At 38.2% G+C, this 26,900-nt stretch overlaps 1 protein-coding gene and 1 pseudogene across 10 annotated transcripts in view; one reads left to right on the top strand and one right to left on the bottom strand.

The window, feature by feature from the left end:
- The window catches only part of MARCHF8 (membrane associated ring-CH-type finger 8), a 121,495-nt gene that overhangs the window by 10,315 nt on the left and 84,280 nt on the right, over positions 1-26,900 (bottom strand). For all 10 annotated transcript variants that reach the window (XM_039872405.1, XM_039872406.1, XM_039872409.1 and 7 more), the window contains one exon: positions 20,419-20,469. In XM_039872405.1, the coding sequence (XP_039728339.1) occupies positions 20,419-20,469 (51 nt within the window). The remainder of the gene's footprint in view (positions 1-20,418; positions 20,470-26,900) is intronic.
- Positions 14,812-14,930, top strand: LOC120610190 (uncharacterized; annotated as a pseudogene).

Below are 26,900 nucleotides of genomic sequence, written 5' to 3'. Positions count from 1 at the left end.
AAAACCCATGGATGTGAAACCCATGGACATGGAGGGCCAACAGTAATGTAAGTCTGTTATCAAGAGCATGCCCACATCACCTCCCTACCTTCCCCAGGACCACTCTAGTGGCCCCAAGCTTTGCTCCACAATTCCTCAGCTGAGGCCCAGCCTCCACTTTTGCTAAGTGCCACCTCCAGAGGCGTACTCTCATCCTGGCCCTAGAGCTACAGGACCCCTTAAGGGGAGCCACCAAGATAGGCAGTACCACTGTCCAGAAGCTCTCCCTATCTGCCTTCTCCTGGAGAGAATCATGACCGGCACTTGAGGTGTTCACTGGACCACTATTCCTGCTCCTCAGCACAGGGAGTAAACATTTTAAATCCAATTAACTTAAAGAAATTTTATCCAAGGAATTACATGTTACCATGCTAAAATCATGCAACATCCTGCAATTAGCACGTCCTGAGTAACAAAAGATCAATATTTATTTTCTAACAAAATGTGCATATGAATATTGGGTATATTTTCTTTGGAAGAAGTATTGGTCAAAGCTCTTAAAATTCTAATGTTCATTTTGAGAAACAAGGTGGAGTGAGAGATGTCTTCAGATCTCTCCCCTTAAGTCAACAAAAAAACACACAAACTGCACAACAGCATGCCTGAGAATGGGATCTCCACATAAGAGCTACAACAGAACAGAACCCCAGGTGTCGGGCGGTAGACTGGGAGAAACAAAGAAGCTGCCTCTCGCAGCCCTCTGAGCTCCCTGTAGGAGGAAAGGGAGGGGAGAAGGTGCAGCGAGGTCCCTTAACAGTCCTGCCTGGGAGAACTGTGAGATCCACCTGGCTGGTGGGAGGGCCCAGTCATCAGAGCAGAAAGCAGAGAAGCAGGGACAGCAGAGAAACAACAGTTGATTTTTACCAGCCACAGTTGCAAAACCGAGGCTGAGCCACAGCCCCCATCTCCTAACCCAGAGTGCCCTTCCCCCCATATCTTCCGAGACCGAACACCACAGAGTGCCAGGGGAATCTGAGCAAATGCTACCAAAACTGTCATTAACCCTGACAGGGACTGAGACTAAGAGCGACCAGCATGATTAAACATCTATAAGGGGGAGGGGAGAAGGTATTATTAAAGCTTTATCATACAAAGCAGGGATCCAAGAGGATTAGATGCCACCTACTAGAAATTAAAAGAAAAATGTCTTATATGCAACAGGCTAAAGGGAGACCTTTATATAATAAATCTTCTTTCTGAAAAATAAAGCAGAATACACATCCATTAATGCACAGGTGAAGAAACAGTCCATTAAATACCACGAACAAACAAGATGACATGGCATTTCATAAAAAGAAAAAGCTCCAGAAAATAAGCTGAAAGACAGAGAAATATGCAACATAAATGACAGAGAATTCAGGATGGTAATTCTGAAAAAACTCAGTGAGATCCGAAACAATTCATATCAACAATTTCAAGAATTGAAAAAACAACTAGATCAGCACAATGAGTTCTTCAGCAAGAAGATTGAAACCTTCAAAAATAACAGAATAGAACTTCTGGAGATTAAAAACACATGGCAAGAGTTGAAAAATGAAATAGCAAGCATGGGAAACAGAGTCAACCAAATGGAGGAAAGGATCAGTGATATCGAAGACAGAAAATTAGAAATAAATCAGAAGAGAGAAATTGAAAAATAAAAAATAATGAAAGAGAAATACAAGAATAAGCTAATACCATCAGGAAAGAAAACATAAGAATAATGGACATCATCAAAGGGGAGGAAAAGGAAGAGGGTTAGAAAGCATTTTCAGACAAATAGTTGATGAGAATTTCCCAAATCTAAGAAATAAGCTGGAGCTTGGAATTCAAGAAGTCAACAGAACACCCAATTATCTGAACCCAAAAAGGCTTTCACCAAGACATATTGTGTTAAAATTATCAAAACTCAATGACAAAAACAGAATTCTCAGGGCAGCTATGGAAAAAAAGACGGTAACGAATAAAAGAAAACCCATTAGAATATCGTCAGACTTCTCAGCACAAACCTTATAAACCAGAAAGGAGTGGAAACAAATATTCAAACTATTAAGTGAAAGGAAATACCAGCCAAGAATAATGTATCCAGCTAAGCTCTTCTTTACATATGAAAGAAAAATAGACCTTTCCAGACATACAAAAGTTGAGGGAATTCTTCACTATACTACAGGAAATACTGAAAGGGGTCAGCTCAACTAAAACAATATGACAAAAAAAAAAAAAATACATTATTAGGAGTAAGGTGACAATCAGGCATATAGAAGTAGAGGAGTGCAACCTTTACTAAGAAAAGGGCATTATAAGCTTAAACAATAAGAAGAGATTTGCTATAGCAAGATAGTAGTGAACGTTCAGCATACATAGGAACAAATTGAGATAAAATGACTGAAAAGGGGAGGATTCAAAGGTCCAAATTCACAAAGGGGAATGGAGATAAGGCATGCACAGAAGAAAATAGACTGTTTATTTACATACACACACACACACACAGTTTTATATATATAACTATCCTTTACATATTCGTAATGGTAACCACACACCAAATATTCAGAACTGAAATATATAACATAAAACAAGAAGGACCAGAGGGAAAGCCCACAAGCGCCAACCAAAAAAAAAAAAAGAAAAAAACGGAAGCATAAGGACAAGGAAGCAATGGAAACACCGAACTACAAAAAAGCAAAAGATAAAATGGCTATAAAAAGACTTTATATTTCAATAATCACCCTCACTGTAAATGGACTGAACTCACCAATAATAAGGCACAGAGTTGCAGAATGGATCAAAAAACAAACCCAACTATATGCTGCCTCCAGGAGAAACATCTCAGCTCCAAAGACAAATATAGACTTAAAGTGAAAGGGTGGAAAATGATATTTCAAGCAAATGGCATTCAGAGAAAAGCGGGAATAGCGGTATTAATATCAGACGAAATAGACTTCGAAATAAAAAATGTAAAGAAAGATACTGATGGACACTGCATAATGATAAAGGGGATCATGCACCAAGAAGACATAACACTTATTAATATCTATGCTCCCCATCAGGAAGCCCCGAAATATGTAAAGCAATTACTAACAGAACTAAAGGGAGAAACAGAACAAAATACTATCATACTAGGGGACCTGAATACTCCACTGTCAGATATGGACAGATCATCCAAACAGAAAATCAATAAGGAAATAACATCCTTAAATGACACATTAGACCAAGTGGACATAATTGACATTTACAAAGGCTTCTATCCCAAAACAGCAGCTTATACATTCTTCTCTAGTGCACACGGCACATTCTCAAGAATCGACCACATACTGGGAATAGAGATAGGCTCAACAAATATAAGACGGTTGAAATCATACCAACCATATTCTCTGATAATAACGCTTTGAAACTACAGATCAACTATAAAAAGAAAGCAGGAAGAACCACAAATACAAATACATGGAGGTTAAACAACATATTACCGAAGAATAACAGAGTCAGAGAAGAAATAAAAGAGAGATCAAGATGTACATAGAAATGAATAATAATGATAGTATAACATATCAAAACTTATGGGACACAGCAAAAGCGGTCACAAGAAGAAAGTTCATATCATTACAGACCTATGCCAAAAACAAGAACACGCCCAAATCAACAACTTAACGCTTCCTCTTAAAAAACTAGAAGAGGAAGAACAAATGAAGCTTAAAGTCAGCAGAAGGTAAGAAATAATCAAAATTAGAGCAGAAATAAATGAAGTTGAAAACAAACAAACAAAAAAGAAAATGTAAATGCAACAAAGAGCTGGTTTTTGTGAAGGTTAATACAATTTTAAAAACCCCTGGCTAGACTCACTAAAAAAAAAGGACACAAAATCAGGGACGAAAGGGGAAATTATGACAGACACAGCAGAAATAAAAGAATCATACAAGAATATTATGAAAAAGTATATAACACCAAATTTAATAACCTAGAAGAAATGGACCACTCTTTAGAAAAATACAATCTTCCTAGGCTGAATCAGAAGAACTGGAAAATCTAAATAGATCAATCAGTAGTATGGAAATTGAAACAATCATCAAAAAGTCCAGGACCAGATGGCTTCACCAGTGAATTCTACCAAACATTCAAAGAAGATTTAATACCTATTCTCCTCAAACTCTTCCAAAAATCGAAGAGGAGGCAATACTTCCCAACTCATTTTATGAGGCCAATATTACCTAACAATACCAAAACCTGGTAAAGATAACACAAAAAAGAAAACTACAGACCGACATCTTTCATGAACAGAGATGCAAAAATCCTAAATAAGATACTAGCAAACTGAATACAGCAACATATGAAAAAGATTACATACCACGATCATGTGGGCTTCATCCCAGAGGCACAGGATGGTTCAACATATGCAAATTGATTAATGTGATACACTAACCACACAAATTAAAAATAAGAATCACATGATTATTATCAATAGATGCAGAAAAAGCCTTCGACAAGCATCCATTTATGATCAAAACACTTAACAAAATGGGTATAAAAGGAAGTACCTTAACTTAATAAAGGCCATCTATGACAAACCCTCAGCCAACATTATACTTAATGGTTGAAAACTAAAAACCTTCCCTCTAAGATCATGAACAAGGCAAGGCTATCCACTATCGCCACTGTTATTCGATATAACCTTAGAGGTCCTAGTGAGTGCAATCAGGCAAGAGAAAGATATAAAAGGCATCCAAATAGGAAATGAAGAAGTCAAACTGTCACTATTTGCGGATGACACAATTCTCTATATAGAAAACTTTAAAGACTCCACAACAACACTACTGGAAACAATAAGCAAATACAGTAAAGTTTCTGGATACGAAATCAATGTTCGAAAATCCATAATGATCCTCTACTCAAATAACGAAGCGTCAGAAAAAGAAGTGGAAAAAATAATTCCTTTTGCAATTGCAACAAAAAGAATACCTAGGAATAAATCTAATGAAACATGTGAAGGACCTATATAATGAAAACTATAAGAGCCTATTAAAAGAAATCGAAGAAGATACAAAGATATGGAAAGATAATCCGTGTTCTTGGATTGGAAGAATCAACATAGTTAAAATGACCTTATTACCTAAAACATTATACAGATATATAATACAATCCCCATCAAAATTTCATTGGCATTTTTTAAAGAAATAGAACAAAAAATCATCAGATTTGTATGGAAGCACAAAAGACCTTGAATTGCCAAAGCCATCCTGAGAAAAAAGTACGCGGCTGGAGGCATCACTCTGCCTGACTTCAAATTATACTACAAAGTGACAGTAACCAAAACAGCTTGGTATTGGCAAAAAAAAACCAAAAAAAACAAAAAAAAACAGACACATGGATCAGTGGAATGGAATCGAGAGTCGAGAAGTAAACCCATATTTATATGGGAAAATAATTTTCAATAAAATAGCCCAAAACATACAGCGGAGAAAGGAAAGCCTCTTCAATAAATGGTGCTGGAAAGCCATCTGCAAAAGAATGAAACTAGACTGTTGTCTATCAGCACACACCAAAATTAACTCAAAATGGATTAAGGACCTAATATAAGACCTGAAACAACAAAATGCATAGAAGAAAACACAGGATCTTAATTCAAGGACCTTCGTATTTTACGAATTTGACCTCAAAGGCAAGGGAAGTCAAAGCAAAAATAAATGAATAGGACTACATCAAACTAAAAAGATTCTGCTCAGCAAAAGAAACCGTCAACAAGGGAAAGAGAATCATCCGAATGGGAAAATATATTTGCAATATATTAGGCCTCCAATAAGGGCCTAATATCCAGAATATACAAAGAACTCATACAACTTAATAACAACAAATAAACAAATGATCCAGTCAAAAAACGGACAAAGGACCTGAACAGACACTTCTCTCTAGAGGACATACAAATGGCCAACAAATATATGAAAAGATGCTCAACATCGCCAGCTATTAGGGAAATGCAAATCAAAACCACAATGAGATACCATCTCACACCTGTTAGAATAATCAATAGGACAAGTAATAACAAATGGTGGAGAGGATGCAGAGAAATAGGAACCCTCATACACTGCTGGTGGGACTGCAAATTGGTACAGCCACTATGGAAAACAGTATGGAGGTTCCTCAAAAAACTAAGAACTGATCTACCATATGATCCAGCAATCCCTCTACTGGATATTTACCCCAAAGACTTGAAAATCCATATCCGAAAAGATATTTGCACACCAATGTTCATGGCAGCATTATTCACAGTGGCCAGGACATGGAATCAACTGAAGTGTCCTATGATAGATGAATGGCTAAAGAAGCTGTGGTACATATATACAATGGAATATTACTCAGCCATAAGAAGAGATGAAATACAGCCATTTGCAACAACCTGGATGGAACTCGAGATAATCATGCTAAACTAAATAAGCTAGACAGAAAAAGCTGAATATCACATGATATCATTTATATGTGGGCTATAAACCTAAAAGCAACAAATGAACAGGACAAACAGAGACTCATGGTCATGGACAATAGACTAGTGGTCACCAGAGGGTAGGGGAGAGGGGGGAGCTATACAGGGTAATGGGGGTCAAATATGTGGTGACAGAAAGAAATCTATTTGGAAGGTGAACACACAGTGTAAACATATATATGGCTTACTGTTAAAGTGTACAGCTGAAACTTATTGGATTTCATAAAACTAATTTAAAAAAAAAAAAAGATTATAATGTTTAATTTATTTAGATACATGAAAATGACATCCCCAAAATAACCTGCCACTACCTTGTCATGATTCTTCGTAAAACAAAATGAAGGGGGGTCTCACGACTCACGTGGTCATTACACTGTTACATTCCCATTGTGTAAGCCACCCTCCTCTGCTTTCTCCTGCACCCTCCTCTCAGGCAGCCATCCCAGGCTCTACCCCTGAGGACTCCTCTGCCCCAGCCTGGCCAGAGTACAGGTACTGGGTCCACTGTCTAGACTCTGGAGATGAGCACACAGGGCCTTTACCGTTACTCTCTATGGGGGAGTGGGCTGAGGGTAGCCACGCTGAAGTCCTGAGCTTTTAATCTGCCTGTTCTCTGCTATTCAGTCCTAACCCGTTTCTGAGACAAGAAGCCTTCTTGAACTTCTTGCTCCCTTCTTTTATTTCCAAGGGTGACCAGCTCTGTTTAGCATCTGTAGGCAAAGCTAGAAATATAACGTAAAAGCCACAAGCTAGTCAGGCTGTATTATAGAGAAGTGAGAGTCATCACCATGCCTCCCCAGGTAGACCTTGGAGGAAGGGAGGACAGGAATGTTCAGCTATATTCAGATCCTTGTCCCCTCACTGCTATGGGATAAGCTCTACTTCTTCTGTGTTGCTGAATCAAGTTTAGTAGCTCGGACTAAGGTATAGAAGAAATTTTCCCATATAGAGGGATGGAAGAGTGTAATGCTCACCAATAAAGGAGAGGGAATTATCTAGTTATCTCCCTCCCTGTTATCTCTGTAAGGACGTGATCTCCCGAAACCATATATATTTTCCTATATTCTGAAGGGAAGGCAAACCCTATGGGAGGAAAGCATGGTTCTATCTGGAGAATGAGGCCCTCCAGGGTCAGTGTCCTGGGAGGAGGCAGGTCTCAGAACAGAAGCTGAAATCAAAAGAAAATGGCCTCTCACTCCTGTTTTGATCTGTAAGTAATTCCTGTGAAAAAGCAAAGTCTCGGGTAACAATCACATGCGCATGATAGAGGGACAGCTTGGAGGTAAGGGGGAAGAGCTTCAGAGCAGAACAAAGCCTACAACAAGGACCTGTGATCACTTCATGAATCTCCCATCAGGTGTATCACAGGGAACTCACATACAGTTGTTTGTACTTGCAGCAGAGCATTAAGCCTGCAAGATGGCGACAACAGTCCCAAACCCTTGCTCTGTTCATTAGGAAACAGAAATAGTTTCAGAATCCTCTATCCATGTTCCTGCCCTCATTTCATCCTCTCCAATCCCACAGAACATATCACGAGACACTCTGAGCAGGTAATATCCAAGCCTCAGCATGCCCCCCAATAACAGAGAAAAAGTCTGCTCTATTAGATGATGAAGTTTCAAGGACATTTTAAAAACCTACTTACTATTGTTTTACATAAATACAAACCAACAAATGCCTTATTTTGATTGACTCCTTCTCCAATAAGAGTGAGAAAATGAGCAGGATTTGTGGGGCCAACGTAGCTCCCATAAGAGGCTCCTTCTGTCACCAGCTAAAGAGGAACACAGGTTGAGTTCAGGACCACTATACATTTAAAATACTCACCAAAGCACAGCTCAACAACTTTAAAGAGTTTAACGTGTTACTGGTATCAAACTCAGTTAAAACCTATCAACCTATCAATGAGGATTTGAAACACTGGCCTGATCAACAACAGCAACAAAATGAAGGCTACAGCTTCAAATATAGTTTCTGGGTTGAAATGTCAAGATCAAGTTGAGTCAAGGGGCCAGCAGTCTCCTCTCTGAGGCCCAGAGCACCGACAGCTCTCCCACTCTTCTAGCACTGACAACTCTCTAGCTCTTCCAAAAGCAGCAGTACTGGCCTCAAGGGAATAGGACTCTGTGCCACAGCTCTCCAGAGAACACTCTTCCCTTTTACAAGGATCAGGCCACAGTACTGTTACTGATAAAAGGTGTAAATGCTCCTAATGAGAAAATGCAAATGTGTGAAGAAAACTTAGGCTCTGTGTTCCTGAAGTTCTTTGTTGGTTCTCAACCAAGAGACTTTCCAGTCATGACAAGGAATGTAAAGCAATCTCAGTAAAAAAAAAAAAAAAAAAAGAAAGAAAAATCAGAAAAATCTCTTTTTCGTAACATGTTATAATTAATTATGCCAAAACAACTCCCTGGATTCTGTGTAGGCCTAAATCCCAGTTGATTTTATTTCTTAGGAATGACAAATACTTTTAGATATTTTGTTTTGCGTACTCAAGTCACTCAGTGGTTGGCTTGCCTATCAGACTCACTGATTTAAATGACTTTTATCAAGGCTGCCAAAAACATATAAAGAAAACTTTCCACACACCCATGGTAAAAGTTGGCATTCCCCGTTTCCTTTTAAGAGAACTTACTGCCTTTGGAAGGGCTCTTAAACAGACTTATCAAGTAGACTTCTCAGTCAATGCAGGACACCAGCCTTACCTTCCTGACTTTCTTTTTGCTTCACTTCCTTTCCTTACTCCTTCCATGGGGTGGGTTATTGTCCAACCTCCCTCTCTATAACCTCCTCCTTCTCTGTTGCAAACTCCTACTGAGCCTTCTTTTCTTTTACCAGTAAAGCTACTTTTAAACATTTGGAAGTCTCAGGTCCCTAAAAAAAAGTGAATCTGCCCAACTGATTCATAGCAACAGGCACAGGGCCATGAGAAATGTTCTGGTTTGTCTGTTTACTTTTAAGCCAGGGGGAATTTAAAGAAGGGCTGGATAAGGAGGTAAGAGTCAAGTAGGGCTCAGGTTTATAACTAGCCTCAAATTACAGTATGACTTAATAGAAAAAAATGGGAAAGAAAGTAGAGGTGATTCTTAAAACATGAAAACAAGCTTAACCTCTCTCACAATGAGAAACACAAATTAAAAACTACAATGAGATAAACCATAATCAACAATAGGAAAAGGTTTTTTTATTATTAAATAATATCTGTGTTGACAAAAGTATGGGAAAACAAGCATGTTTATACGTTGCTAGTGAGAAAGTAAACTTGGTGAACTTGGCAACTTGGCAATTTCTCTAAGAATTAAAAATGCACATACACATACAGCATTTCTACTTTTAGGAAATCATCCTCATACGTACATACTTATGTACAAAGAGGTTTGTAGAGAACTGTTTGTAGCAGCAAAGAGCTGTAATAACCTCAATGCCCGTGCGCTTCAATGTTAATTGAGTCAATACAGGTATGTTTATGGAAAGGAATGCCAGGTAGCTATTAAAAGAAGGGAAAGCTCATTGTAGTCAGTAATGAGAGCATGGAGGAAATAGGCAGAGGTAAGAGCTATGCTGTGTGTGCTGGCATGTGCAGACTACCTATCAAGGGACGAGTGCACACTTCCAAGGGTCCTAATAGTGGTTTCTTCTGAAACATGGAAGAACAACAGGGACCCTGGGTGGGAGGACACTGACTTTTCATGAAGACCCTTCCCAATCATTACACCACTTTTACCATGAACAGGTATTTCCTAAACACAGTAACATTTTAAAAATAACACGCAATTCTTAAAGTTTAAGAAGTAAAAAACAAACAAACTACGGATGTATAACAACTGTTATGATTTTCCAAATCTGGGAAAACCAGTAGAGAAATTGGTTTAGGTCATAAACTACATTAAAAAAAAATGAAATAAAAAAGATGTCAGAGTATATCATACATCATAAGGATTAAGTGGGAGAATTTTTTCTTTCAGTTTTATGCGTGAGTGAACTGAGTTTCAATGTGAAAACTACTACTTATAAAGGATCATGGTCCAAATAATTTAAAAGTTATTATAATACTATATTTCTACAAAGAATATACAAAATATCAAAATAAGTTAAGGAAGATGGCTTAATTGAGAAAGCATGTTACATTGTCAGCACAAAGTTTTCAGAAGTGAAGGGCTCTGACAGAAGATCTTTCCTCTATATGGATAGAATTTGCCACCTGTATTAGATTTCTATTGCTGTGTAACAAATTACCACTAACTTAATGGTGTAAAAATACACAAATTTTTCATCTGATGCACAGTGTGACAGGATCCTCTATTCAGGGTCTTCCCATTTCTGGAGGCCCTGGGGAATACAATTCCATGTTTATTCAGGTTGTTGGCAGAATGCAATTCCTTGAAGCTTTCTAAGTAAGGACCCCATTTCCCTGCTGGGTTTCAGCCTGGAGCCACCCATATTCTTCATCAATCCCTCCTCATCTTCAAACCCACTCTTGCTTCTAATCGCTGACATCCTCTTGACACCAGCTACAGAAAGCTTTCTACTTTTAAGAGCTCATGTGATTCCATTCAATCAACATAGCATGATCATGGGAATGACCTCTCGTCATAGTCACAGATTCTGGGCATTAGGATGGGTCATCTTTGGGGGCCATTTTAGAATTTCTGGTTACCAGGCCACCTTATATTTACTTCCTGCTCAGGTGGTCACTAAATGCTACTGCTCTCCCACTCCCAAACCAAGAGATAGTAATCTGCACCTTCCACCACTGAGCAGGCCTGACTTCATATAATAAAGCCAAATAAAATCTCAGTTGATGTTCAGAGACTGCCAATGTACAGACTAAGATTGTATTTCAGGAAACTTTCTGCTTAGCACAGAAGTTACTCTGTGAAAACAAATGCTTAGCTATGGGAGACTCTGATTTCTGTAAATAAACACCCAGTTATATTTCACTTCAAAAATGAACTACAATTAAAAGAAGAGAGGCAGAAGAATATGTCCCAAATGAAGGAATGAGGAGGAAAAAAAGAAGAAAGAAAAACTCTAATGAAAGGGAGATAAGTAACTTTCCAAATAAAGATTTCAAAGAAGGAGTCATAAGGATGCTCAACAAACTTAGGAGTAGAATAGAGGAACTCAGAGAGTACTTCAACAGAGTTAGAAAATGTACTAAAGAACCAATCAGAGATGAAGAATACAATTACTGTAAGGAAGAATACATTAGAAGGAATCGACAGAAGATTAGTTGCTACAGAAGAAAAGATTATCCACTTGGAAGACAGAACAGAGGAAATAATGCAATCAGAAGAATAAAATGAAAAAAGAATTTTTAAAAATGAAGATAGTATAAGAGATCTTTAGGATAAAATCAAGCACTCTAATATTTGCATTATAGGGGTTCCAGAAGGAGAAAAGAGAGAGAACGGGTAGAAAGAATATTTGAAGAAATAATGGGTGAAAACTTTCCTAATCTGGAACTGAAGACAGACATCCAGGTCCTGGAAGCACAGAGAGTTCCAAACAAGAGGAACCCAAAGAGGCTAACGCCAAGACATATTGTACTTAAAATGAAAAAATTAAAGAGACAATCTTGAAGGCAGCAAGAAGGAAACAAATCACATACAAAAGAAACCCCATAAGGCTATCATCATCTAATTTCTCAGCAACAATTTGAAGCCGAAGAGAGTAACAAGAAATATTTAAAGTGCTGAAAGAGAACCTACAACCTAGAATACTATATCCAACAAGGTTATCACTTATAAATGAAGGAGAGAGAAAATAGTTCCCAGACAAGGAAAATTGGCTTAGTTTAGTTCACATCACTAAGCTGGCTATAAAGGGTCTTCTTTAAGTAAAAAAAAAAGGTTATAATCAGAAATAAGAAAATACAGGAAAGAGAAAATCTCACTGGTAAAATCAAATATATAATAAACACAGCGAATCAACTATTTAAAGAGCTAAAAAGAAGATTAAAATATAAAAGTAGCAAAATTAACTATAGTTACAATAAGCATTAGGGGACACATAAAACAAAAAAATATAAAACATGACTTTAAAAACATAAAGAGTGGGGGGGGGAGTAAAAAGGTAGTGCTTTAAGAATGTGTTTTAACTTACAAGCCTATCAGTACAAAATACACTACTATAGATAAAGATGGATATATCTGAACCTCACAGTAAACACGACCCTCCAAAAAATATACAAATGATAAAGAGAAAGGAACCCAATTAAAACACTAAAGAAAACAAGCAAATAAAAAAAGAAAGAGATCAAGAGAATTAAAAACAGGAAAGAAAAACCAAAAAACAATTAATGAAATGGCAATAAGCATATACCTATCAATAATTACTTTAAATGTAAATGGACTAAATGCTCCAATGAAAAGACATAGGGTAGCAGAATGGATTAAAAAAACAAGACCAATCTATATGCTGCCTATAAGAGACTCACCTTAGATCAAAAACACACAGACTGGAAGTGAAGGGATGGAAAAAGATATTCCATGCAAATAGAAACAAAAAGAAAACTAGAGTAGCAATACTCGTTATCAGACAAAATTGTCTTTAAAACAAAGAATGTAAAAAGAGACAAAGAAAGACATTACATAATGATAAAGGGATTAATCCAAGAACAGGCTATAAACATTGTAAATATCTGAGCATCCAACACAGAAAAACCCAAGCATATAAAGCAAATATAAATGGACATAAAGGCAGAAATTAATAGCAATAATTAAGGACTTTAATACTCCACTTACCTCAATGAATAGATCATTTAGACAGAAAATTAATGCGGAATAATGGCCTTAAATGCCACATTAGACCAGATAAACTTAACGGCACTTTTAGAACATTTCATCCCAAAACTGCAGATTAGACATAATTCTCAAGTGCACATGGAACATTTTCCAGGATAGACCATATATTAAGCAACAAAACAAGCCCCAATAAATTCAAGAAGACTGAAATTATATCAAGCAAATTATCAGACCACAGTGGTGTGAAATTAGAAATCAACTGCAGCAGGGGTCCCCAACCCCCAGGACATGGACCAGTACTTGTCCGTGGCCTATTAGGAACCAGGCCACACATCAGGAGGTGAGCAGCAGGTGAGCAAGCAAAGCTTCATCTGTATTTTCAGCCGCTCCCCAGCACTAGCATCACCACCTCAGCTACACCTCAGATCATCGGGCATTAGAGTCTCATAGGAGCACTGGTCCCTGGTACCAAAAAGGTTGGGTACTGCTGGACTACAGAATGAAAACTGAAAAAAAACTCAAATACATGGAGACTAAACAACATGCTTCTAAACAACCAATGGATCAAAGAAGATAATCAAACAGGAAATCAAAAACTACCTTGAAACAAATGAAAAGAAAAACACAACTTTATAAAATTTATGGCCTACCTCAAGAAACAGGAAAAACCTCAAGTAAACAATCTAACTAAAAAAAAAAAAATCTAATTTTACAGCTATAGGAAGCAGAAAAAAGAACTAATAAAAGCCAAAGCAAATACAAGGAAGAAATAATAAAGAGCAGAGCAGAAATAAATGAAATAGAGACTAGAAAAACAATAGAAAAGACCAATAAAGCTAAAAGCTGGTTATTTGAAAGGATAAATAAAATGGACAAACCTCTATCAAGGCTCATCAAGAAAAAGGAGAACCCAAATAAAATCAGAAATGAAAGAGAAGAGATTACACCTGACACTTCAGATATGCAAAGGATCATTAACAAATTTTATGAATAACTGCCAACAAATTGGACAATCTAGAAGAAATGGATAAATGTCTAGAAACATACAAACTACCATGACTAAACCAGGAAGAAACAGAAATCAAAACAGATTGATTACTATCAAGAAACTGAAGCAGTAATCAAAAAACTCCCAACAAACAAAAGCCCAGGAACAGACAGCTTCCCAGGTTAATACTACAAAACATTTAAAGAAGAATTAATACCTACCCTCAAACTACTCCAAAAAACTAAAAATGAAGGAACATTTCCAAACTCATTCTACAAGGCTAGCATTACATCCTGATATCAAAACCAGACATAGAAAATACAAAAAAAAAAAAAAGAATTACAGACCAATCTCTCTGATGAACATACTAGGAAACCGAATTCAACAATAAATTAAAAGGATTATACACCATCATCAAGTGAGATTTATACCAGGGATGCAAGTATATGGTGGTTCAACAACCACCATATATATGATGATTATACACCATCATCAAGTGAGATTTATACCAGAGATGCAAGTATATGGTGGTTCAACAACTGCAAAAAAATTAATGTCATTCATCATATCAAAAAAAACAAGGGTAAGTCTACAGTCATGCTACTGTGAACGAGCCAGATTCTGTCTGATCTCGGAAGCTAAGCAGGGTCGGGCCTGATTAGTACTTGGATGGGAGACCACCTAGAAAGACCAAGTGCTATAGGCATAAAAAATAAAAAAAAATAAAAAAAAAAGGGATTGTAAACTGACAAGGTCCTTGCAATCTGTGAGGTCAACCAAGGGTTGCCTTGCCTTAAAAACAAACAAACAAACAAAGATAAAAACCATATGGTCATCTCAATAGATGCAGAAAAAGCATTTGACAAAATTCAACATTCACTTATGATAAAAACTCTCAACAAAGTGGGATATAGAAGGAACTTCAGCATAATAAAGGCCATAAAAACATTATAACTCAATGGTGAAAAGCTAAAACCTTTTCTTCTAAGATTAGGAATGAGAAATAGACGCCCATTATTGCCACTTCTATTCAACATATCATTTGACATGCTAGCCACAGCAATTAGACAAAAAAAAAAAAAGATTAAAGAAAAAGAAAAGGCATCCAAACTGGAAAGGAAAAAGTACAACTGTCATTCCTTGCAGATAACATAATACTATATAGAGAGAACCCTAAAGATTCCACCAAAATTTAATAGAATAAATGAATTCAGTAAAGTAGCAGGGCACAAAATTAATATACAGAAATTTATTGTGTTTCTATACACTAATGAACAGGAAGAAGGAGAAATTAAGAAAACAATCCTATTTACAACTGCATCAAAAAATAAAGTAAAAAACCTAAGAATAAATTTAACCAAGGTGGTAAAAGATCTGTACTCAGAAAATTATAAGATGTTAAGAAAGAAACTGAAGAGGACACAAATAAATGGAAGGCTGTACGGTGCTCATGGATTGGAAGGATTACTATTTTTTTAAATGACCATACTACCCAAAGCAATCTACAGATTCAATGCAACCCCTATTAAAATACTAACAACATTCTTCTTGGAACTAGAACAAATAATGCTAAAATTTATATGGAACCACAAAAGACCACAAATAGCCAAAGCAATCTTGAGAAAGAAGAACAAAGTTGGAGGTATCATGCTCCTTGACTTCAAACTATACTACTAAGCTATGATAGTATACAGTAAACAGTATAGTACTGACACAAAAACAGACACATAGATCAACAGAATGGAATAGAGAGCCCAGAAATAAATCCTCACTTATATGGTCAACTAATCTACAACAAAAGAGGCCAGAATATACAAGGAAAAATAACAGTCTCTTTAACAAGAGGAGTTGGAAAACTTGTACGATGAGCAAAAAAAAAAAAAGAAACTGGACCACTCTCTTACACATATACAAAAAAATCCTCAAAATGGATTAAAGACTTACATGTAAGACCTGAAACCATAAAACTCTTAGAAGGAAACATAGGTAGTAGGCTACTTGACATCGGTCTCAGTAATATCTTTATGGATTTGTCTCCTTGAGCAAATAAAACAAAAGCAATGATAAACAAGTGGGGCTTCATCAAACTAAAACTCTACATAGTGAAGGAAACCACCAACAAAATGAAAAGGGAACCTACTGAATGGGAGAAGATATTTGCAAATGATCCATTCAATAAGAAGTTGATATCCAAAATATATAAAGAACTCATACAACTCAATAATAAAAAATAAACAATCCAAACAAAAAATGGGCAGAGAACATAGACATTTCTCCAAAGAACACATACAAGTGGCAAAAGACATACGAAAAGATGCTCAACATCACTAACTATTAGGGAAATGCAAATTAAAACTATGATGAGATACCACTTTACACCTGTCAGTATGGCTATCATCAATAAATCAAAAACAAGTGCTGGTGAGGATGTGGAGAAAAGGGAACCCTTGTGCACTGTTGGTGGGATCGCAAATGGTGCAGCCACTATGGAAAACAGTATGGAGGTTCCTCAAAAAATTAAAAATAGAACTATCTTATGACCCAGCAATTCCACTTCTGGGTATTTATCCAAAGAAATTCAAAATGCTAACTTGAAAAGATATATGCATCTCTATATTCATTGCAGCACTATTTACGATAACCAAGCTATGAAGCAATATAAGCATCCATCCTTAGACAATTGGATAAAGAAGATGTGATACATATATACAATGGAACATTGCTTGGCAATTAAAAAGAATGAAATCTTACCATTTGCGACAATATGGATGGACCAAGAGGGTATTATGCTAACTGAAATAAGTCAGAGAATGATAAATACCATATGATTTCACTTATATGTGAACTCTAAAAAGCAAAATAAACAAAATAGAAACAGACTCATAGATACAGAGGACAAATTGATAGTTGCCACATAGGAGGGAGTTTGGGGGATGGGTACAAAGAGGGAAGGAATTAAGAGGTACAAATTGATAGTTACAAAATAGTCATGGGATGTAAAGTACAGCATAGGGAATATAATCAATAATATTGTAATAACTATATATGGTGCCAGGTGGCTACCAGACACCAGAGGGATCACTTTATATATTATACAAATGTCTAATCACTATGCTGTACACCTGAAATGAATATAAATACTGAATGTCAACTGTAATTAAAATACATATGTACATGCATACATACGTACATACATATTTAAAAAATCTAAATGGAACACTATGAGACAGATTGAAGGCTTTTTTTTTTCACTTGTTCTCAGCCTCTAACTTCGTGAACCAGAATGTATAAGTGGTAAACTGCAGAAGCATAATGCAGACTGCAGTTAACTAAGTGAGCACAAATCAGCACCTGTTGGAGGCTGACTCAGCAGAAAAAAATCTCCTGACAGAGACCAAGGAGATTTCACATGACACAAAACATGTCCCTGATCTGACCTTTCTTTGTATCCTGTATCTCAAGGGTATAAAGCATCTGTTTAAGTATGTCTGCTACACTGAAGATGGGACTTTACATGCCCTGGCCTAAAATTGGCCTCAAACAACAGATTCATTTTACAAATACTGCAATAAAGAACTTCATTCTCAAAAACAGTTACCTTTCACAGCAGTCCTGCCTTCCCCCCAACAACCCCATTTAACTTGTTTATGCCTAAGATGCCTTATTATATGAACTTTCTTTTTTACAGAGGGTTACATTTTGCCTCAAAATTTCATACTGGGAAGTTATGTGAGCATACACCACTCCTGAGATTTTCCTTTTAACCAGCAGGAATTCCTGCTTTGAAATGGAAGGGGCCCAGATCTTCTTGGCCCTGCTCTGTGGCAGAAAGTTTTGAGGCTTTTCCAGTTCCCCTGTTCAGGAAAGTGTTAGTGTGGGGCTAAAATGCTTTTTAAGAAAAATCTCAACCCTATCTACAGGGAGCTCTATGCCAGTGGCCATGTTTGTTTTGCTCATCATTTTACACCAGTACCTAGAGCTCAGTGTCTCTAGGTACAAGCAACGCACAATAAAAATGTATGCAAGAAAAAAAAAAAGGCAGAGTTTTTATTAGATATCTTACTTTTCACCCTGGTGAAAGTTATTTTAAATACATAGTTCTGCCTTTGATCAGTAAGAAAATAATAAGAGCTACCATCAAGGACTATCCTGACCCAATCAACCTAAGAGCACCTGGGTTCAACAAAGTTCAGAAAGAGTCAGCTTACTGACTCACTGCAATAAGGGAGCTGTCCCTGTCCCATGGCTCCTGGCAAACATTATTATTAAGACTCACAACAACCCTGAAGGTTGTATTACTTCCCAATTTACACATCAGGAAATTAAAGCTCAGAGAAGGGTCGTTCCTCAAAGCCACATGTTTAGTAAATCCTTTTCCATCTAACCCCAAAACCCTCACACAGCAACTCAAAATAGCTATACCCCAGGCCTTCGCCAAGTGCACGAAATGTTCAAGACACTGTAAGCCAGTGGTTCACAAACTTTTAACTACAGGAGGAAACTGCTTCAAATATATCTTACTAAAATCATAAACAAACTAACAGACACATATTTGAGGCACAGGACGAGGCTTTCCTCTAGATCTTTGCCGCTGGGGCAAAGCAGCAAGTGCTACTGTACGCTTTTAAAGTGTTTAATTAAACTTAATCAGACAGGCCATCTGGGTCTGCACTTTCTCACTCTTCTCAATGCTTAAACACTAGACAGCTCCTTCAAAAGGTGGCAGGGTAGAACTTGCCTTTTTACTGAGAAAGTAATGATCTACCACTGCAAAGTTTTACAGCTCCAGCATTCCTGGCTTAAGGAACAGCAAAAGAAAAGAGATGGAGATTAGAACGGGAGAGAGAATTCAGTGAAAGGTATTTATATGAGGTGGCCTAACTCCGTAGTTTGAGTGACTAGTCTCGGGGGAGGCCAAGAATAAACAAAGGAGCACTCTGCAAATGGCCTTCAGTGTCACACTGAGCACTACAGACTTTCGGTTTTATGCCAAATTAAGTGGATGAATGATATGATTAGATAACAACATTAGATGCCTAAGAACAGATTAAGGTCTTAAAGGATCTGCTAGATTCTACTTTTGGTTCAAAAAAATAGGGTGATATGAATGAAAACATCTGTGTAGTTTGTAAATTAAAAAGGCATATAAGTGACTTTATTTCAGAGTACTTAGGAGGCTTGAGACAGCAGGACAATTTTTGTCATGTTATTCAGACCTTCCTGCCAGGATGTGTCAGTGTTTGGCCAAGTGACATAGACATGGAGAGAAGGTTCTGCAAGAAACCTCTATAAACATACCTTCATGGACAAGAGGTTGGTCAGAGCCCATGTCCGGGCTGAGAGATGAGAAGTTCATGGGAGCAAGCTCACTGAATGTGAGATACTTTCTACTGGCTCCTGGGTCACCCCTAGCAGCTGATGTGTTCCTGGGAGGCTACTTAAGTGACTACGCCACAAGTGCATCAGATGCTATTGGATGGCCAATTCACTCACTCAGCTCTCCTTTCCCCAGCCACTTTCCAGCTCAAGGTAGCTATGTGATCCAGTTCTGGCCAGTGAGATGTAAACAGAAGTCAGGCAGCTTAGCTTCTGGGAAAGCTTTTGCTTTCTAGATTTAAAAGGTCACTCTCAGCTGACAGACTTCTCTACCATTCATCATTCTTATTCCCGCCAGGACCACAGCCATGGTACCTGGAGGCCCAGCTCCTGATCTTCAGAGCATGAAGTGCTACGCATGAAGACGACAGTGTGCTAAAAAGGTGGCACGGAGAGAAGAGAAAATGCCTGGGTCCCTGGCGACATCTATAAGCAACTGCATCAGCCTTGGACCATCTACCTCCAGACATCTTGTCAGTGAAACTACAGAGTTGGATTTTTGTTACTATCAGTCAAATGCACTCCTAATTGAGGTAACAGATCCTCTGGTGACTCTCTGAGATTTCTTTTACCCTGAAAGTAAATGATTTCTACTGGAAGAAACAGGGTTTTCTCCTATTAGTCTCTGCTCCCAACACACTCAGAATTGCCACACTAAAAAAATATAATTGCTACAAACTTCAATGTACGGTTCCAGAGCAGATTAAAGAACTGTATCAAGAACTTTGTCTTTAAAAGAAAAGAGTATAAACGCATGCAAGGTATAAGAATACAAAAACCCCAAGCTATGAAAATAACATATTTCAGTGGCACTCTACCTTAGAAATGCTACTTGGATGACTCATGGAATGTCCCAAAGTTTTCTCATTCTGCAAGAAAACCAAACAAGTGTTAAGTACCAAGAAAACCAAATGAGTGATTAAAACATGCAAAGAATAGGTAACTGATCATTCCCTCAACTAGAATTTACTGAACACATACTACTATGTACTGGGTCAGCTATTAGATACTGGAGAATTTGGCAAAGATGAATAAAAGAATAGAAACTTAACAAGAAAAGAACAGGAATTTGGAATTAACTGTAAATATAAGAGGGAGATAACTATCTTATGACACATTAAGAACCTGTCTCATGACAGGTTCAGAGGCAAGAAACTGTATGTTCAGTTGTATGTTGTGTCGTCCATACTATGAGGAGCCCCTGAAGGAAGGGGAAGAAAAAAAGCAGGACAGCTGACCCACACAGGTCATTTAACTGTCCAAGTGTTGGGTATACAACAAGGACATCTCACAGCTCCCATCTATTCTCTTAACTTTCTCCTCCTGAATTAGAGAAATCTGAGATTCGTGCCAACCTCCTCCCTTTAACACTCTTCCACAGTCACAAAGTCTTATAACAAATTCTCCCTCCTTAAAGTCTCTCGATCTCAAATCTCATCATCATTTCTATTGTCAAACTCTTAGTTTTGGTTCTCTTCATTTCTCACTTGGAACTCTTGAATAACTTCCTACCTTGTCTTTCTGCTTTTAAGGTGACCTTCCTGAGACATAATTGATATGGACTGAATTGTATCCCCCCTTCTCCAAATTCGTATATTGAAGTCCTAACCCCCAATACTCAAAATGGAACTATATTTGGAGACAGGGTCTTTAAAGAGGTAATTATGTTAAAATAAGGTCAGGTTATTAGGGTGGACCCTGATCCAATATGAATGGTGTCTTTTTAAGAAGAGGAAATTATGACACAGATACACACAGAGAGAATACAATGTGAAGACAAAGGAAGAACAAAGTCATCTACAAGCCAAAATGACGATGAAGAAAAGTTTCAAGATCTTCCCAGTGGCCTGACAGCTGGCACTTGTTTCGGCAATGTTATCTTCTTTGTCTTTATAGCAATGTATTTGTATGTTTTTTTGTTTTGGAATATTTTTATTATATTCTCTCCTTATTTTATAAATCTGAATGGAAACGGAAGTTCGGGTCTCCTAAGAGTAATACAATATAGACAAAGCAATTAAGTGTTTAGCCTCAATAGAATGTTTCTTGGTCTTAAGCTAGTCAATTCAATAGTCATAGAAGAAAAGAATAAAATTATAAAGTATACTCAGAGTGTTGGCAATATGTTACCAAAGACTGTTTCTAAAAGACCAGACTTAATTAGGAATTTCATTCAAACATCTTATTCACACATTCACTCCCTGGGAATGGAGAGTCCCTCTGTCTATAAAACAGGTAAATATAACCATTTCCATTTCATTCATGAGTCAACAATGTATGATGAACAAACATAGGGCACTGCTGTGAATTTCAGCTTAATAGCTCATCTACTGAAAATTCACTGCTAAATTTTGATTTAGTCTACTAAATTAAAACAAAGATATACACACCTTGAATTATATGTATAGAAAACCAATTATAACCAGAGTTACAAGAAATGGCACATTTAACACCATCTGGAAATCTACAGAGAAGTTCTGAGGTACTAAGAGAAGCAATAATTCATGTCCTAGAGCTTTATGACATTCATTATTCCATAGAGAGGGAATATTGGGGTGTGCGGAAACCTAGTAATTAAGCTAGATAACATTAAAAATCCAGACTGAAAACTAAAAGTTGCTCTTTACATTATGAACTTGAAAAATAAATTTAATGATGTAAGCCTTTATTCTATTTTCCTTGTTAGAACAATACAATATTTTACATTAGTAAAATCAAACAAATAATAGCCCCAGAAGATACAAATGTTTTAAAGCCTGAAACCTATTGATATTTAGGACTGCTTCTCCACCACTTGATAGGAAATTAACAATTCAGTTCCAATAGACTTTTTTTCCCCCTTAAATATTGCTATGTTTATTTGGACTTACTGAACATATAAGAAGTTCGGAACCATAACAGACCTATTTTTCAGGAAGCAAATCTCAGGATTCATTTGAGTCAATTATTCATTTTATACTTATTTACTATGCAACTACAATATGCAAACAACTGTATTAGCCACAGAACATTAACAAAAATAAATCTGGCTCTTACGCCTATTCCAATAAGTTACCACACAGAATTGCTTTGAAATAGTGGTTTGATGAGGAATGTACAACTAGGGAAAAGATGAAGAATTACATTTAAAAAAGCACATATATAAATTATATCAGGGAAGAGTAGGTGACACTAGTCTTTCCTATAGTCAGGCATATTTGTGAATGAGAAGGAAAGTTTACCAAACATCGATGTCAAGAACTAGAATTAGGCATACCAAAGAGAAAAAGAATTCCATTCCAGTTCAAGCCAAACTAAGCTTCAATAACCAAGTGATAAAAACCTAGGCAAATTTTTTTCATACAATTGTTAATATGCTCAGTCACTGCTTAATGCATTCCACTATTTTGTATCCCTGGAAGAGATGAAAACCTTACTGCTGGGCACAAAAACTGTTACCCTCCTTCTTTGGAGAAGGCACCAGGATATGTCACACTGTGAGACTACACACTTCCCTGGCTTGCTCTCATCTCCATGTCACTTTGGTGGGCTTTTTTTTTACTATATTGAACATGAGAGTTCCTCAGAACACAGCTCCATGACCTCTTCTCATTTATTTTCTCCCTTAGAACAGTGCTTCTGAAATTCTGTACACTTGAATCAATTAGGGATCTTGTTAAAATGCAGATTGTGATTTGTTAGGTCTGAGGTGGATTGAGATTCTGCATTTCCCATAAGCTCCCAGGTGACTCCCATGTTGTTGGTTCCCAGACCACACTTTCAGATGCAAGTTTCATTCCAAACCCTATGTCAGAATAATCCATAAAGGCTATGATTCACTTTTAAAACTAAGGTATAAATGAACATGATTTATTTTTTAAAAAGCAAATCATGACTATTGTAAAAGCAAATTTCTGTGTAAAAGATGGCAGTGAGCTCACAATTGGGAAACTGATAGAGTGGGAAAGACTAAGTCTAAGGGTGTGAGAAAAGTTTTGTTAATATAAGATGTTACCAAATCACAAAGATAAAAGAAATCTACTGAAGGGCAAGGGACATTTCACAATTTAATCAGTCCTGCCAATGTTTTGCAAGTCTATGTGTGGCTCCAACAAAATGTATCTTGGGGTTACAACTGAGACACAGAGCCCGCAGAGGCCAAACAAGTCCTGGAAAGGAGAAGCCAAGAATTAACAATATCACAATGAGGTGAGATGTCTAAGCAAGTTTGGGGGATTCTATGTAAAGAGGTCAACAAAAGAACTTCATGGAGGAGTTTTCCTGAAACTCTGACCAGGACCAGTCATTAAAAACCAACAAACAAAAAACCTATGTGTGACAGACATTGCTAACTATCTACCTCATACCCAACCTTACCAAGAGAACCCCAACTTTGTTCTGAGTACCAACGGACTCAACTCAAAGTTCGCACTTTTTCACATCATTTTGCAGTTAAAGGTAAAAATGTAAAAAAGTTCTCTGTAAAAAAAATTAACTTTGAGGTTTTCTGGAAAAACATCTGCTTTCATGATACGGCCATTGCTCCTTTCTCCAGCATTCCTCCTTTCCTCATTCACCCTGGAATATAGATGCCATCAGGTACAGCAGTCAACTTGGTACCAGGAGAAGAGAAGTATATACAAGAAGTCTCAAACTTTTGGTCTCAGGACTCTTTTACAATGTAAAAAAATTGTGGCTTCCCAAAACCTTTTGTTTATATGGATTATATCTATTAATTTGTACCATATTAGAAGTTAAAACAAATTATTTTAAAAGTATGAATCTCTTAATTCATTTAGAATTAACAATAATAAATCCAGTTAATATAAATAACATTTCTATAAAAAATAACTTTTTTCAAACAAAAACTATAAGTGAGCAGTGTAGCATGGTTTGACATTTTTGTAAATCTCATGTTACAGTTGTCTCAATCTATTGATATTTCAAAATCTTGTTTTTTAAATCTTGTTATAGTGGCAGCTATATTCTCATAACTGCTTTTCATTCAATCTCCTTTGATATGTTTTGATTGAAGTAAGTGAAGAAAATTTGGCTTTACAGTAGCCTCCCAGTTTCATTTTTGTGGGCCCAGGCTAGTTCCAGGTCTGGCTGTGATCCACGCTCGCAGCCAAGGATATGACCCCAGATCCGGCATGTTATATTAAACGCCGTAGTGCACCTACACCCAGTTTATGTAAGAATGATTCAGCTTGCTGTACTACGCATATGTGGCAGAATGCCACTATTGTTCTCTGACACATATAAGCCTATGTGGTCCCCCAACGTGGAAGCACGCCCCACAATAAAGGCTTGTCTTACAGTTTCGTTCTCCTGTCAGCTCCTCCTGTGTTTTTTTCAACCGGGTGTCTCACCACCAAAACCTTCCCTTCTCAATCAGCTCGGCACTGACACTTAGCGTAGCTGGCAGGATGAGGTATGACCCCCTCCCCCACCCCGCCCCCAGTGCGCTGGATGGTCCCCAGGTGGAGGATACCTAAGTGGAGGACATGTGGCCCCTCGCTTCCCAGTGGTATCCCGTGGCCATGTATCTTGCTACGTAGGCGCCTCCGGAGGATTGGGATAGAGTGAAGCTGTGTCCAGAGGACGTCCGGAAAGCCTTGGAGATACTTGAGTCAAATGTCCTGACCACTCACTGGGAGGCAGCTGGTCAGGTGGCCTGGATGTTTCTGGCTGTGCTGCGGCAGGCCAACCTGGAGGTTCAGGACCAGGCCCAGTGGGTGCAACAACTGCATCGCCAGGAAGAAGCACTGGAACAATGGCTGTCAGCAACAGAATGCATACTGTGGGGCCCTGACGGGTTGTTGCCATCGTCCCAGTCTGGGAGCCCACCAGCAACACTGCAGTAGGTGTGGATAGTGATACAGCAGCAGGTTGATGAGGAACGGTCGTTGGCCCTGGGGGGACAAGCCAGTGGTGCCCCCCCAGGCTAAAAAGCATACCACCATGATCCACTACACCCCCACGGAACTCCGGGACCTGACAAAGCAGGTATGGCAGAAAGCAGGGTTGATGGTTCCGGGGTGGCTGGTGTGGCTATGGGATGATGGGCTGAAGAAACTGAATTATCTCCAGAAGAGATGACTCAGCTGGCCTCCATAACAGTAATACCATCCCTCCAAAAGCACCTCCAGAATGTGGCATGTATGGCACGAGACGTGGGTAATCGTTCCCTGATCTCATGTCCACTCATGTCTGCTGCACGGATAGTGTGGGCTGACACTGGGGAGCTGCCAGAGACAGTGAGCAAATGGACTACGTATTTAGACCTGATCCAGATAATTCGGGAAATGGGCATGTGGCAAATGATATTTCACGCCCAGTATGATAGTCCCGATGAAGAGGTATTTACAACCTGTATAAAGCACTTGATTTTAACTTCTGGCCCAGCTGGTACTTTTGGCACATGGCGGCACTGCTGGCCCCTTATGTGGACAGACGGATCCACGAGGTGACACCCACCATGGCTAGGTTGGGGGGTATGGAAGTGAAACATAAGGAGCATACCACCCAAGTTCGTACCATACCACCCACCACGCTCCTAAACTGGCCAGTGTGTGGCAGGAGGCATGGCCGAAAGGCGGGGGAGTAGAAGAACTCCCAACCCATCTGGCCATGAAGGTGAGCCATAAACAGATGTAGTTTGATCACCTCACGGTAGGGATGGTCCCAGAAAAGATTGAGCAGCAACCTAATGAAGTGCTGCTGGCACTGTGGAATCAGATGCACCCTGACTAGCAATTCACCCCTATTCCCGGGAAAGCTGCAGCCCATGAGGTACTACTGCTGGCTGATTACCTCCCCAATTAGGGATCCAGTTGGGTTGCCTGGTTGGTGAGAGAGCTGGTTGACCTGAGGCCACATGTGGAACTGACTATACATTGGCCCACCCACAATGTACAAAGGGTATTGGCCCTCATGGACATGGATGCTAACTGCACTCTACTCTACGGGAATCTAGACAAGTTTTCTGAACCACTGCAACCATAGAAGGCTATGGGGGTCGAACCATTCACATGAGGCAGGTCCATGTGACACTGGGTATCGGAAGATTGCCACCTTGGACATTCCAGGTGTACGTATCGCCCTACCAGAGTACATTTTGGGGACTGATGTCCTACGGGGTCTGACTGTGAATACCACTGTTGGTGAATTCCGCCTTCGCATCTGGGTGGTGAAGACTATTATTGGGGACATCCACACCATGCCTGTTGGTGTTGCCCCAAGCTATCTGGGTAGTGAACACAAAACAATATCGCCTGTCTGGTGGCCATGATGAAATAGGTCACACCATTTTGAAGCT

The sequence above is a fragment of the Pteropus medius genome, unplaced genomic scaffold, assembly GCF_902729225.1.
Source record: "Pteropus medius unplaced genomic scaffold, Ma_sr-lr_union100, whole genome shotgun sequence".
NCBI lineage: Eukaryota > Metazoa > Chordata > Mammalia > Chiroptera > Pteropodidae > Pteropus > Pteropus medius.
Note: the sequence above shows the minus strand (reverse complement) of the source record. Positions and strands in the feature narration are given on the sequence as shown.